The sequence below is a fragment of the Prionailurus bengalensis genome, chromosome C2, assembly GCF_016509475.1.
Source record: "Prionailurus bengalensis isolate Pbe53 chromosome C2, Fcat_Pben_1.1_paternal_pri, whole genome shotgun sequence".
Classification (NCBI taxonomy): Eukaryota; Metazoa; Chordata; class Mammalia; order Carnivora; family Felidae; genus Prionailurus; species Prionailurus bengalensis.
Window position 1 is genome coordinate 122,318,619 of NC_057350.1, and position 16,031 is coordinate 122,334,649.

The following is a 16,031-nucleotide window of genomic DNA, read 5'->3' on the forward strand; positions in this document are numbered from 1 at the left end:
TGGGACAGATATGCAAAGACGTGTACATGCATAGGTGTTTAGTGCAACAGTTGGAAATAAGTTCCTGTCTAATAATAAAGCATTACAGTATATCCATACAGTGGGACATTGTACAGTCACACGTAATGGTGTAGTTGTATATCTTATTGATGCAGAACGCTGTCTATGGCACATTAAGGAGGGGATGAAGCAGTTGCAGAACAGTCTATGTAAATATTTTTTGCTTTTATTTTACAGTTTTATTGAGATATAATCCACAAACCAAATAATTCACCTATTTGAGGTGTAAAATTCAGTGTTCTTTAGTATGTCTCAGGACAGTGCAACCATCACCACCATCTAATTTTAGAACATTTTTATTCCCCCTAAAAGAAACCTCCATATGCACTGGCATTGACTTCCTATTCTATCCACCTCCCCTCAGCTACTATGGATCTACTTTCTGTCTCTATGGATTTGCCTACTCTGGACATTTCATGTGGATAGAATCAAACAATATATGGCATCTTGTAACTGCCATCTTTTACTCATCATAACATTGCAAGGTTCACCCATGTCATGGCATATATCAGTACTTATTTCTTTTTATTGCTGAATATTCCATTATATGGAAGTACCAGAATTTATTTATTCATTCATCCGATGATGGACATTTAGGTTGTTTCCACTTTTTAGCTGTTGTGATTGATGAACAGCCTGTGTATTACATAGCCATGTTTCTCTGCTGTGCCCCAGTAACACAGGTCAGGGGACATTTTTTCCCTAGCAGTATCACTTTTAATTGCTACACGTCATATCTGCTTGCTCCGGGCGATCCCCTAAGACTTCCCCATGCTCATTTAAAATACCGAGGACTGTTATTTACTAGAAATAAGGAAACCGATTCCTCTCTGGTTATCTTCCCAAGAGAGATAACATATCCTTCATTAGAGAGAATGAGATAAGCATTTTCTCACATGTGAACTAATTTTAGGGAGTGAACAGATACATGTTACTGGTGATGAATAGGATCTTAGTTCATGGTCCTGCCTCTCTCTCCTCCTGGGGAAGAGAAGTGTGGCTTCCTGCTGAAGCTGAAGTGAAACCCAGCAAGAATGAAGCCTTGAGTTCTCAAGTAGACAACGCAGGCCCAGGGTCTGTAGAGGGCACTACCTGAGTGTTATTGGTGAAAATACTAGACACTGCTAAAGACACTCTAGATGTTTTCTATGGATCCAGCCTGCTGAGCCAGGAGAAAATCCCCTTATCATGTGGAGAAGAAAGGTGGCCTGTCGAATCCCTGGGTGAGCCTGCCAAATGACATCAGTACTGTTTGGTCTGCACTGCCCCTCTTCCAATCTGAGTGGGGAGGCCTAATCTTTCTCATATCTCCAGAAACGAGAGAGCCAAGGTTCACTCCCCTACCTCTGATTGCCTGGTAACCCCATAAGCCTGACCTGAAAGAGAGCACAGTGTAGGAGCATACAGCACCCTGAATGGGAGTGACCAAGCTCAACAGGTAGCTCCTATGCAGGCAGAGAGGATGGGAGAAACAGAAGATTAAAATAACACCAACAAAAGTCAAACTTAAAGGGATGAAAGAAAATATTACAAAGAAATGTCTGGAAAACATAAAGAGTTTTGAGGAACAAAACCAAGATATGTAAATGTAAAAAGAAATACTAATAAAAAATAGTGCTGAAAATCCAAATAGGAATCAGGGAAACTTTAAAAACAAAGAAGAGGAAACAAATAGAAGATAAAACTAAGAGGTAAGAGATATAGAGGAAAGATAAGAGAAAAAAATATGTGAATACTAGTCTTTTGTGGCATATGAAAATGTAATTATGGAAATGGAGTTACAAAAATGTAAAAATTGAAGCGACAAATTGGAAATAAATTTCCATGAGCAGAAGAAAGACCTTACTACACAGACTGAAATAGCTTACCAAGTTGAAAAAAAAAAAAGATAAATTAAGACAGTCCTATGTGTATGAATTATCTGATTCCCAAGAATAAAGAAAAGCTTCAAGATAGGAAGAGCCGTTTATAGACTGGCATGGAAGTAGTTGTAAAATTTAGAAAGTGGAACATGTACATATTAGGAAAAAGATCAAGGAGTCAATAATCTGGTGCCAGGCTAAGATAGTATTCATATTAAGTACTAAAGGGACATTTTCTGGCCATGCAGCATATACTTTCTGAGGAAATTACCCAAGGAGGTACTCTAGCCAAAAGAAAATAGAGCAAAGATCTCAACATGGGCAAAGCAAAGTATATAATAAATAAGGTGTGTTTCAAAAAATAAAATTTTTTATTCCCCAGTAGCAGGCCAGATTTTGTTCTTTATTATTTGAATTGGTCTTATACCAAACTGATAAAAGACATCTTACTATAATATAAAATCTTTATTTTTGTACATCAGGAACATAATGTACAAAAATCTCTTTAAGAGATTGAAATTAACACTGAAAAGAGCCTCTAATTAAACTAGGCTTAAATATTTTATGTGTAATATATGGTTGTTCTATAGAAACTTTTCTGTTAAAAGTTTCAAAATGTATTCTGTTTTTGTTTGTTTATTTGTTTTTCCCTTCTTCCCATAAATGAGTTTAATTCCATGGTGTATAACTTCTGGGGTAAAGTGCTGCTCAAGAATAGACCACAAAGTGTGCATTTTTTCTGTTCTTCATTTTTTCTTTCTGTTCATTTATCTTTTCATTTCAAGTTCAAGGAAATCTCTTTCTAAACACATATGCGTGGGTGTGCACACACATGCACACACACACACACACACACACACAAATCCTTTTCTCAGTTCCATACGTTGAAAAGCAATAGAGTGGAACATCTCATCCTATTATGTAATATGGTTAGAAATGAATAGCAAAAACAATATATAAATGGTACTTAGCCACGTGGAAATATGAAATGTCTTTTCTTGAGTAGCTTAGGGCCAAGGAAAACATTTGAAACATAATTTGATAGTGTCCAAAAAATATAGAAAATAACTATAACTGTAAGAACAGTACTTAGAGGAAAATGATGAATCCTTATTAATAAGAAAAAGGAGAGAAGCATAATAAACTTCCCAGCCAAATAGTATAAGGATATACAAATTATAAAACTGATAAATGGTAAATAGTAAAATTGATAAACTAAATCTCTTTTTAAAATATCCAAGAATTGGTACCTTATATATGTTTTACTGGGAATATATACAGTGAGGCATATAGTGAGAAAGAGATAAAAATGAGAACTGTTTTAACTGTTCATTTTGAAATAATTTCAAACTTAAAGTTGTAAAAATAGCAGAAAAACTTTTGTATACGCTTTGCCCCATATATGCTTTTTTTTTAATTTGATTTTTTTTAAGTAATCTCTACACCCAACATGAGGCTTGAATGAATGTTCAACCCTGAGATTAAGAGTTACACTTTGCACCAACCAGGCACCCCCCCGATTTGCTGGTTTTTAATGTTTTACTGTGATTGCTTTATTGGTCTACCTACCATCCATCCATCTGTCCCATATGCTGTGGGATAGATAAATATCTTTTTTTTTTTTTTAATTTAATGTTTATTTTTGAGAGAGAGAGACAGAGACTGGAGGGGTGGAGGCAGAGAGAGAAGGAGACACAGAGTCTGGAGGAGGCTCCAGTCTCTGAGCTGTCAGCACAGAGCCTGATGCGGGGCTTGAACTCACAGACCGCAAGATCATGATCTGAGCCAAAGTCAGATACTCAACCAACTGAGCCACCCAGGTGCCCCTAGATAAATATCTTTATAATTTCCTAAGCTCTTTAAGAATCTACTGCATGCATCATGCTCCTTTCCCTGGAGTACTTCATGGTGCATTTCCTAAGAACAAGAATATTCTCTTACTTATCTAAAGTATGGTTATAAACTTGAGAAAAGTTAACATTGGCTATACTGTAATACTTAAAAAATTTTTTTAAATTTAATTTTTTTTTTATTTTAGAGAGAGAGGGAACAAGCAGGGGAGAGGGGCAGAGGGAGAGAAACAGAGAGAGAGAGAGAGAGAGAGAGAGAGAGAGAGAGAGAGAGAGAATATCTTATGCAGGCTTCATGCTGAGCCGGGTTGGATCCCACGACTGTAGGATCATGACCTGAGCCAAAATCAAGAGTCAGATGCTCAACCAACTGAGCCACCCAGGCACCCCTTATGAAATTTATAATCCCTATTCCAATTTTGTCAAATGTCCCAATAATGTCTTTCATGGCATTTTTTTCCCATTACAAGATCGAATCCAAAATTGCTTAATGGTATAATTTCCTTTAATCTGGAACTGTTTCCTCAGCTTTGTTTTTCATGCCATTGTCATTTTTTAAAAATATAGGCCAGTTATTTTCTAGAATATCCTTTAATTTGGGTTCTTGTGACTAGATCCATCTTATGTAGTTTTGGCTGATATCATACATAAATGATAACTGTATCCTTCTTTTTTTTTTTTTTAAATTTTTTTTTTCAACGTTTATTTATTTTTGGGACAGAGAGAGACAGAGCATGAACGGGGGAGGGGCAGAGAGAGAGGGAGACTCAGAATTGGAAACAGGCTCCAGGCTCTGAGCCATCAGCCCAGAGCCTGACGCGGGGCTTGAACTCACAGACCGTGAGATCGTGACCTGGCTGAAGTCGGACGCTTAACCGACTGCGCCACCCAGGCGCCCCATGTATCCTTCTTATAATATATACCTGGAGATGCAGGGTGTCCTTTAGTCTTCTTTTGGTTCTATTAAATTTTATGTGGGGCACCTGGGTGGCTCACTCGGTTAAGTGTCTGCCTCTTGATTTTGGCTCAGGTCATGATCTTGTGGTTTATGAGTTCGAGCCCTGCGTTAGGCTCTGTGCTATCAGCACAGATTCTGTGCTCTACCTTGCTCTCTGCCCCTCCCCCATTCATTCATTTTCTCTCTCTCTCTCTCTCTCTCTCTCTCAATAAATAAATAAACTTAAAAAAATTTTTTCACATGCATAAGATGTTTCCCAATTTCTCCATTGTATAATTACTGTTTTTACTTTTGTAATAAATAATATGTGGGGAGATACTTTGAAACTAGCTAGATACCCCATTTCTCATCAAATTTCCCCCATCCTCTAAATTTAGCATTCATTGATAATTCTTGCCTGGATCAGTTTTTATTCCAATAGTTGCAAAATGGTGTTTACTAACTCTATTATCCCTTCCGTGTTTAGTAGTTAGCATTCTATTGTGCAGTGAAGAGCTTCCACTTCACCCCTTTTATTTACTTATTATCACTATAAACTCATGGTTTCTTATTCAACAGGTTACAAATCTTATAGTTCTTTTTATTTTCATGTTCAGTTTGTCCTGGATTTAACCAGTGAAAATCTTCTCAAATTATCCTCTATGTCTTTAAATGTCCATATCTTTTTTTTTTTTTTTTTAACACTTTATTAGTTTCTGGCACAAGATGTTTTAAGCTCATCTTAGGTTTTTCCTACTTCCTAAGTGGAATTAGCCACTTTCCCAATAAGCCCTAATTCCTATGAGTGGAAAATGGTATTGAAAAATAATGATTGGCAGTGTGCCTGGCTGGCTCAGTTGGTAGAATGAGTGACTCTTGATTTCAGGGTCATGAATTCAAGCCCCACATTGGGCATGGAGCCAACTTAGAAAAATAATAGTAAAATTTAAAAATAAATAAATAAAGGGGCGCCTGAGTGGCTCAGTCAGTTAAGTAATTCTTTTTTTTTCTATTGTTTATAATTTTATTATTATTTTTCAACTTAAATCCAAGTTAGTTAACATATAGTGTAGTAATGATTTCAGGAACAGAATTTAGTGATCCATCACTTACATATAACTCCAGTATTCATCCCAACAAGTCCCCTCCTTAATGCCCATCACCCATTTAGCCCATCCCCCCACCCAGCTCCAGCAACCCTCAGTTTGTTCTGTGCATTTAAGAGTCTCTTATGGTTTGCCTGCCTCTCTCTTTTTATCTTATTTTTCCTTTCCTTCCCCTATGTTCATCTGTTTCGTATCTTAAATTCCACATATGAGTGAAATCATGATGTTTTGTCTTTCTCTTACTGACTTCACTTAGCATAATATACTCTAGTTCCATCCACATTGTTACAAATGGTAAGATTTCTTTTTTTGATTGCCAAGTAATATTCCATTATATGTATATACCACATTTTCTTTGTGCATTCATCAGTCAGTAGACATTTGGGCTCTATCTATACTTTGGCTATTGTTGATAGTGCTGCTATAAACATTGGGGTGCATGTGCCCCTTCTTTTTCAGGATTGTTTTGGCTATTCGGGGCCTTTTCTGGTTCCATACAAATTTTAGGATTGTGTGTTCTAGCTGTGTGAAGACTGCTGGTGTTATTTTGATAGGGATTGCATTGAATATGTAGATTGCTTTGGGTAGTATTGACAAGTGTCTGATTCTTGATCTCAGGGTTGTGAGTTCAAGCCCTGTGTTGGGCTCCATGCTGGGTGTCAAGCCTACTTGAATGAGTGAATGAATGAATGTAACAGCAGTGATTGGCAGCAGATTTCAACAGGGCTAGGTGTGTGTGTGTGTGTGTGTGTGTGTGTGTGTGTGTGTGTGTGTTTATTAACAATTTTGAAATATCACACCTCCAATTCTAGTCTAGCCCCTAAGGGTCTTTGCTTGTCTTTTTATGTTCTATATTTTTATCTCTTCTACATCGAGAATTCTGGCTCCCAACAACATTGATATGCATTCATTTACTCTCCCTTGAAATATACACAAAAGATCTTCAGAATTACTAGACTGTCCCACTACAACAAACAATATTTACTCAAGATCCTTTGCAAGTTTTTTTCCCTTTATTTTAAGGGTATATGAGTATATGGTCAAAGAACACTATTCAAAAGTTACTTCAATTAGTTCTTACTCTTCTTCCTTCGACGATTTTATTAATTTGAAATAGAGTTGAGTTTGTTTGTTTCTGTTACCAGTTTTAGTTCCCTCCCCCCTGCATCCTTTTTAAAAACATTATCAATATATATATTTTTAGATTTTTTACTGTTTGTTTATTTTGAGAGAGAGATTGAGCATGAGTGAGGTAGGGACTGAGAGATAGGAGGACACAAAGATCCAAAACAGGCTCCAGGCTCCGAGCTGTCAGCACAGAGCCCAACGCAGGGCTTGAATTCAGGAACCATGAGATCATAACTTGAGCCAAAGTTGGACGCTCAACCAACTGAGCCACCCAGGCGCCCCACATTATCAATATATTTTTGATATGGAATTTTAACTTGATTCCCAAAGTCAAACTCATGAAAAAAGATATGCTGAGAGAAGTTGACTCCCTCACCTGTCCCTTCATCTGTCTCCCTACATCTTGTAATCATTACTTTTTGGTTTATCCTTTATATTTCTTTTTGCAAAAACATTTGGGATACATGCTTTGTATTTTCCCTAATTTCTTACATAAAAGGTAAACTATATATGCTCTCTTGTACTTTGCCATTTTTACTTAATAATATATTCTGAGAATTACTTCTCATCAGTTCACAGAGATCTTCTTTATTCTTTTCACAGCTGCACAGTATGTGTATGTACATAGTTTAGCCAGCCAATATCCTGTATTGGGTCACTTAAGTAATTTCCAATACTTTGCAAATACAAATAGGGTGCAATGAATAACCTTGTACATATGGATTTTCTTTTTGTTGGAGGTATGTTTTTACAATAAGTTCCCAGAACAGAGATTGCTAAGTCAAAGGATAAATACATTGTAATTTTGTTAGACATTGCCAAATTCCTCTTTGTAGGAACCGTGCCATTTTGCATTTCCACCAGAAATTTTTTTTTAAACTTTTTTTTACTGTTTGTTTATTTTTGAGAGAGAGAGTGCAGGGGAGGGGCAGAAAGAGAGGGAGACAGAGGATCAGAAGCAGGCTCTGTGCTGACAGCAAAGAGCCTAATGTGGGACTCCAACTTACAAACCTGAGCCTGAGATCATGACCTGAGCCAAAGTTGGACACTTAACCAACTGAGCCACCCAGGTGCCGCTCAGCCAGAAATGTTTGATACTGTTTCCCCATAGCCTCTTTCCTCATTGAATCTTTTACATCAGTGAATGATCTGGTTGGATGAATTATAGAAGTTGGGAACTGAAATAGAAATCTTACGTATTGTGAAGCTTTTGACCTTTTGCACAGTATCCTCTAAATGGCTCTCATATAAATGGAATCATATAAATGGATATTGGAATCCACAATATTTTATAAATGGAATCCTATAACCAGTTGAGAAGCTTTCTTTTGGTTAACCTAATGCCTTTGAAATTCATCCATGTTTTGTATGTATCAATAGTTCATTTTATTTAATTAGTCAGCAATAATCTATGTTACGGATATACCACAGTTTGTTCATCCATTATCCTACTGGAGGACCTGTGGGCTGTTGTTTCCAGTTTTGGGTGATTATAAATAAAACTACTATAAGTATTCATCTACAGGTTTTTATGTGAACATCTGTTTAATTTTTTAAAAATCTTTCTAGGATAAATATCTAAGAATGGGATTGCTGGCTTGTATAAACATGATGTTATATGTGTTATATAAACATACACACAAATAAGTATGAGTTTATCTTTGTAAAGCACAAAAACAAAAACCTGCCAAACTGTTTTTGAGAGTGGCCATACCATCTTGCGTTCTCACCAGCAGCGTGTGTGTGTGTGTGTGTGTGTGTGTGTGTGTTGCTCCAGTGCTCGGTATTGTCATTTTTGTCAGTTTGTTTTTAATTTTTGCAATTCTAATAGGTGTGTAATGTTATCTGTCACTTACTGTCTGTTCCATAGAGACTCCTGAGTCCTGCACCTCAGACCAGAAAGGGGTACTTCTATGGAAGCACTTCATATGTGCACCCAGTGTATAGACCCAAGTGTTAGGTTTTAGGCTGTCCCTGATATCAGAGAAAGTGAAAACAGGAAACTCACCACTGGTGTGGCATTACTTCAAGTTCCCTGCCGGCCTTATTCTTTAGTCCTCAGATAGCTTTTCCATGCATTCCGTCAGGATTCTTAGTTGTATTCAGTGGGAGAGACGGAGTGAAATCTGCTTACTCCCGAAGATTTTACATTGTAAGCTCATTTGAGAAGAGTTTAAGTGGAAGATTACTTAGAGAAGTTCTTCAAGCAAGTATATTCATTGGAACAGCCAATGAAGAATGTAAATTAACTGTATTTCTTTTTTTTTCCTGTTTCTTTGCCTGTCACCAAAAAACTTTTCCTCAAACCAGCCATTCAGCCATTATTCCAAATTTTGATTGAAAAATTTAGACATTTAGACATGATTTGTTTAAAGTATACATTTAAAAACCAATGTTATTTTTTAATAATTAGTTTTTGAAGTACTAGAGATATTTTTATGTGTTGTATGAACATGTTGACAAAATGAATATGATTTATGGATCTGATAATTCATTTTGAATAAAATTTATAGATATTATTGAACTAGCCTTATTAACTTGAGTTTTAACATAGGTGTTTCTTAAACTTTTCTCTTTAATCAGTTCTTCATTGTAAGAATAGCAAAACATGCAATAAAATTAAAACAATTTTCTTGAGGCTGTACAAAGCCTTCAATATTTATTATGACTGATTCTTGAGCTTTTTCATCTGATCTGTGCTATCTGTCCTACATGCTCATTCAGGAGTCAGTTCACAAACAAGGATATCCAACTGATGAATGAAAAGGATTTCAACTTTGTTAGTTAATAAAGAAACACAAAATCACACCATCATGCAATCCACCAAAATAGCTAAAATGAAAAGCATAGACAGTATCAATTATTGGCAAGAATATGGCATAACTGCAAGTTTCATGCTGTTGGCAGGAGCCTTAATTTGGTATAACCACTTTGGAAAATGGTTTGGCAGTATCTTCTAAAGTTAGTCCTAAATTTGTAGACCCTAGGACTAGCATTACCATCCCTTGGTATATAACAAACAGAAACATACACATATGTTCACCCAAAAGAACGTCTGAGTGCTCAAAGTGGCCTCTGTATATTAGCCCAAAACTAGAAACTAACCAAATGCATATCAGCTGTAGAATAGTTTAATAAATTGTGTATTGTCACACAGTGGAATATTATACAAGGGTAAGAATGAAGTGCAACCACTTTTAACAATATGAATGAATTTCACACGGTTTATGTTAAACAAAAGAAGTTTGTATCTTGATCTGGATGTTGTTTACCTAGGTGTATTCACACTAAAAATTCATCTTGCTGTATACTTGGGATTTGTGCAGTTTTCTACATGTATGTTATACACTTCAGTAAAAATAGTATATTAAATTAATTAGATTTTGATTTTTTTTGTTTGTTTTTTAAAGATTGGCTTTTCATATATCTACCTATTACCGGCCCCTTATTGAACCTATTAGGTGGAGTAGTTTTTCAGTTGGTTCTCTCGGTTACTATAGGTAGATGATTTTTTCCTCAGAAAGCTAGGATTGGTGTTATCTTCAGGAGAATAATTTATTTTAATGCCAAAAAAGCAGAGAATCGATTTTTAAACAGTCCAAATATCTTTAAAGGAAAAAGTAAGGCCTGCTGCATACAGAGCCCATTTAAGAAGACCTTCCATGGGCTCATAAACTATGCAGTGTGAGAGCCCAGATAAAACTAGAGCAGACTGGCCTTGGTGTTGATGCTTTCAAGTGAGCGACCTTTCATACTGTATTCATAATAAATGTGGATGCAGGTAAATACTAGTCATATAACATAATTCTATTTGTTCCTCTCCAACCCCTCCATTTCATTTTAGCATTTTTGTTGTTGTCATTTTTGTTTTTGCAGACCTTTTCACAGATGTTGCTGAGACTGAAAAAATGGCCAAAAGTTTGGAAGATTCTGAAGGAGTCTGTTTTGTCCCATCTTTTAGTGGATTGCAGGTATTTTTTTTTCTTAGTCAATGGCAATTAACAGACATTTCTCTCCTCATACCTACATTTAAAATTATTTATCTGCCACTCCCTTACTTGAAAGTTTGGGCACTGAGCAGTATGAAAGTGAAGGTATATTCCAGGGCTGAGAAGCTGTGACCTAGCATTAATTCCATGAGAAAGCGGAGCAAATTCAACCTAGAACTCCATCCTTATGGAAATGAAAAGTTGGTAGGTTTGGTATAGAACTTTTACATAAGACTTAGCATTAGTTTGTCATAACCAAAATTAACCATTTCCCAGTGGGGAAAATGTATGAGTATATTGACATTTTTTACTTAGAAGAAGTTGAGAATTAGAAAAATAATGTTAAGACCTCTCTCTCTCTCTCTCTCTCTCTCTCTCTCTCTCACACACACACACACACACACACACACGTATGGGTATATTGTGCAGTTATAAATTTCATTAACTTTTTTAAAAATCAAATTTTCTTTTGGTTGTGGTAGAATATTGGTTACTTTGCCTAATCAGAAAGTGAACCCAGTAAGAGAAATGACTTTGTAATATTTGACTTTGTAATTATTTGAAAGATCTATGGATATTGCCTTTGATTTTAGCATATTATTACAAAGGCTTTTTAAAAAACTTTGAAGGTATATTATTATGAACAAAATTCCTTTTTTTGGGAAGCTTATCCTATCCTTTTAATCATTCTTTAAATATTATTTCCTTTCAAAAAACAAAAATTTCTCTTCTAGTCCATGCTATATTTAGGCAATCAGTTGAAGTCCAAAATTTGAAAGTTTGGATAATATAATGTAGAAACTGGTGGAAAAGGATTAAATCAGAGTGTTTCAAATCTCTAAAAATACAGTATTTCCAAACTAGACATTTAAATGGACATTATTTTTTTTTAATTTTTTTAATGTTTATTATTTTTGAGAGAGAGAGAGAGAGGGCCAGAGAGAGAGGGAGACACAGAATCTGAATCAGGCTCCACACTCTGAGCTGTCAGCACAGAGCCCGACACAGGGCTTGAACTCACAAACCATGAGATCATGACCTGAGCCGAAGTTGGACGTTTAACCCACTGAACCACCCAGGTGCCCCTGGGCATTATTTTAGTATCTGTAATAATTTCCTTCTATGTACTTTACCCTGAAGGACTAAAAGTTTATAAATGACATAATAGAGATTGCACTAGGTCCTCTTTAGGGTAATGTGAGGAAACTAAATAGCATCCATCATAGGACAGGGGGCGAAGAGTATTTGTTGGATTGACGTTTCAGGAGGAAGCTTTAGATGAATAGTTGTCATCAGCCAAGGTAGTTAGGCTACTATATAGTCTTCCCTTTTGAAATATTTGCTGGGGACTTTAGTAGTGACTTTATCTTGGCAGCTGTCTTTAACTTCTGCATCAATCCATATGTCTGTAAAAATAATATGAAATAGATGATAAAAAGTATTACTAAAACCCAAAAGATCAGAGGAAACTCTCACAGATGCGGTTTTTAATTTCAAGTTAATAAAATATGTCCCTTCCCTGCCATGATTGCAACCTGGCAATCTGGTGGGTTTGAGAAGGGTGGAGGAGGACTACAAACTCAAGTATTTCCTAATGTAACACGAAACTCTTAAGTAGAAACTGAAAGTTAATTCAGACAATAGTGTGTTGATTCTAAGCTGTTTGGAAAATAGGAGGGAGATTGCTGATAAACTGCCTATGTCAACAACTAAAGAAAACGAGGGATTGGCAAATGGAAAGGAAGGGTCAAGTATCTGTGATACTGCCTTTAATTTTAGAATATTAGAACTGCCTTTAGTTTTAGAGCTCATAGTTCGTGTGTTCGAGCCCCGCATTGGGCTCTGTGCTGACAGCTTAGAGCCTGGAGCCTGCTTCAAATTCTATGTCTCCCTCTCTCTCTGCTCCTCTCCCGCTCATGCTGTCTCTCTTTCCTTCAAAAATAAATATAAATATTAAACAAAAAATTAAAAAAAAAAAAAGAAGTACAGTGTTCTTCTGGTCCCTGTGGTATGGAAGCTTGGCAGTCCTCTGGATAGCTACAACTGAAGCAATTTGCCCAGCAAAGAGGCAGGTTTGTTACAGCAACCACAAAATAAGTAGAAAGAACTTCTCAGAATTGGTTATGGTTTGGGAGAATTAATTTACAATAGAAGGGAGAATTCAGAAGGCACAGAAAGGGGATATGAAGAAAGTCAGTAGTGGGAAGGGGTTTGGTAAGCAAGAATAGTAATATAAAATTTGTAGTGAACTGTGTGTCAGGCACAGTTCTAAATGTCATGCATTGTCTCATTTAATCCTCAGTAACTCAGCAAGGCAGAAGATACTCTTATCATCCCGTTCTGAAGATGAGGAAAGTAAGATTTAGAGCTGTTAAGTCACTTGCCTAGTCTCACACAGCTAGTGAGCAACAGAGCTGGTTTTGGGGCCCAGCTGTTCTGACTCCAGAGTCCAGGTTCTTAACTCTTCTGTTGTACTGGTTCATGGTATAACATAAAATATGAGAACGGGAAGACACAGTAGATGCCTTTAGGTTCAAGGTTGACAACGGGCAAGAGGCATGTTGACATTAACCATCTTACAAGTACCCAGCAGTTTAGGCTAAGATACCCATGGTGACAAGGGCCTGCCGAGGCTGGTAGTCTATGCCTTGGGCAGGGGTCTGCAAGGTTAGCTCAGGGCTCCAAGCAAAACTTTACAGAATCTCCCTGTTCCTAGTTGGTTGATGGTCTGGGAGGCTTACTCAAGGGATTGACAGTGACGGATCGAAGGTGTGGCTGGAGGCTGTTTGCCCTGTTGAGATGTGACCAGACCTAAAGGACTTCCCAGTGTTTTTCCTACTATATCATCCCAAAGACAGATTCACTTGGACTAACTAATGCAGGGACATTATAACCTATAAGAAATGTTTAGGTGTCTATGGACTTTATTACCCCCTCAAATTGACCTACTACTAATTATAAATTATGTCCATAGCTGTTTTTACAAAAGTCATTTCAATCCGGTCATACCAGGATTTATGTGGTGTATTAATTAGAAGGAGTAATTTTTATGCAGAAAAAAAAATCATAGCACACCACTAGGCACTAATACAGTATTCTACCACCTGATATAGACCAGTGTTACTGTATAAGTAAGCTTTTACTGAGTGGATCACCAAAACATGTTAATAAATTTGAAAAATTATCAGGATAAAATCACAATAGGAGGAAAATCATAGCTACAGTACAGATAAGATGTAATATGGAATTTCTTCAGTTAAATAATGAGGAAAAGTATTGTTTGTTCATTGACTGAACAAATGTGTGTTGATTCCCTGTGGGGGCCAGATGCATTGCAAGGACCTGGAGACACATAGGAAGTACATTAAATGAGTTTCCATGGGGAAGATAGAGTTTCAACAAACATCCACACAAACATATGTAGCTATATATACATGATATGAAGCAAAGTTCATCAGCCTCCGTAAAAGCAATGATGGTGGCTTGGCCTTGTCTCTGGGATCAAAATTTTCCCAGAGGAATCTGAGCCAAGCTTTGGAAGAGGAGAAGGATTAACTAGGAGAAGGGGTAGTAAAAAGTTTTCCAGGTAATGAGATGATATGTCAAAGCCCTGAAGCTAGAAGGTGCTTTTCCTGGGGACCATCATTTTCTGACAGTACTAGCACGTCCCTCTGTCATGACCTGTTATCAGATGTTGGAACTGTTCTTCTGTATGTTTCCTAGTGAGACCATAAGCTCTGGCAAGGGTCTTTGTTCTTCATCTTTGTGTCCTAGAATTGTCTTGGATTTCTGGGGATGCAATGAATACAAAATTCATCTGATAGATACATAATTCCACCTCAGGACTTCAGCTCTTTTATTTTTTTAATGTTTATTTATTTTTTGAGAGGGAAAGAGCACAATTTGGGGAGAGACAGAGAGACAAGTAGACAGAGGATCTGAAGCAGGCTCTGCCCTGTCAGCCCAGCGCCCAGTGTAGGCCTCGAACCCATGAACCATGAGATCATGACCTGAGCTGAAGTCGGACGCTTAACTAGACTGAGCCACCCGGACGCTACAAGACTTTGGCTCTTTTAAAGACAGATGTTAGGCTGGGTCATTTCTCATATTAGGCAATATGACTATTAAGCTAAGAAATAGAAGAGTTTAGTTTGAATGTCTGACAAAATATTAGGTATAAGTTATGACACTGAAAAACATACATTCTGCATTATGGTTTTTTACTAAGATTAACTTATACCCTCAAAAAGCTACTTTACAAAAACAATTTCAGTGTAAAAACTTCACACGTGGAGGAAAGGAGAAATACTAGAATTGCTTTTCATTTCCTCTTGTAAGGCTAGATATTTAATAAGTTGTTACTCTGCTTTAGTCCCTTATCTTTGTATGAGCTCCAACAGAAGGTATAACTAAGTCCAATATCTATAACTCAACCTTGTTTAAGTCCTATTAGAGAGTTATCCTAATAGTTAACATGTTTAGAGACTGTCATTTATTTTAAGACTTCTTACCTTTAAGCATTGTTTTTTTCTAACATGGCTATATTTTTATTGCATATGTCATTAAGTCCATAGATTTAATTTAGAACAATAATAAAAATTGTTACTATCTCTTCTTTAGGCTCCATTAGATGACCCCTATGCATGTGCCTCTTTTATGGGTTTGAAGCCTTCCACCAGTAAATACCATCTTGTACGAGCAATATTGGAATCAATAGCTTTCAGGTATCAAAACCGGCCTTAAACTAACCTCTCCCCATACAGTATTGCCATTTGCTTTTATTAATTTCTCCTAAACTGAATTATGAAATTTCTTAATTTTTAAAATGTTTTTATTTATTTATTGAGAGAGAGTGTACAAGTGGGGAAGGGGCAGAGAGAAAGGGGGACAGAAGATCTGAAGCTGGCTCTGTGTTGACAGCAGACAGCCGGATGTGGGGCTTGAACTACGAACCCGTGAGATCATGACCTGAGCTAAAGTCAGATGCTCAACTGACTGAGCCACCCAGGCGCCCCTGAAATTTCTTAATTTTGAATGAGCATTTATACCTTTAAATTCATACTGTTTATAACATAATTATTGCTAATTTCCTTAACATC

At 36.6% G+C, this 16,031-nt stretch overlaps 1 protein-coding gene across 2 annotated transcripts in view; it reads left to right on the forward strand.

Annotated features, from left to right (window-relative positions):
* Positions 1-16,031, forward strand: part of GK5 (glycerol kinase 5) — a 79,555-nt gene that overhangs the window by 53,002 nt on the left and 10,522 nt on the right. For both annotated transcript variants that reach the window (XM_043595234.1, XM_043595235.1), the window contains 2 exons: positions 10,820-10,914; positions 15,553-15,656. In XM_043595234.1, the coding sequence (XP_043451169.1) occupies positions 10,820-10,914; positions 15,553-15,656 (199 nt within the window). The remainder of the gene's footprint in view (positions 1-10,819; positions 10,915-15,552; positions 15,657-16,031) is intronic.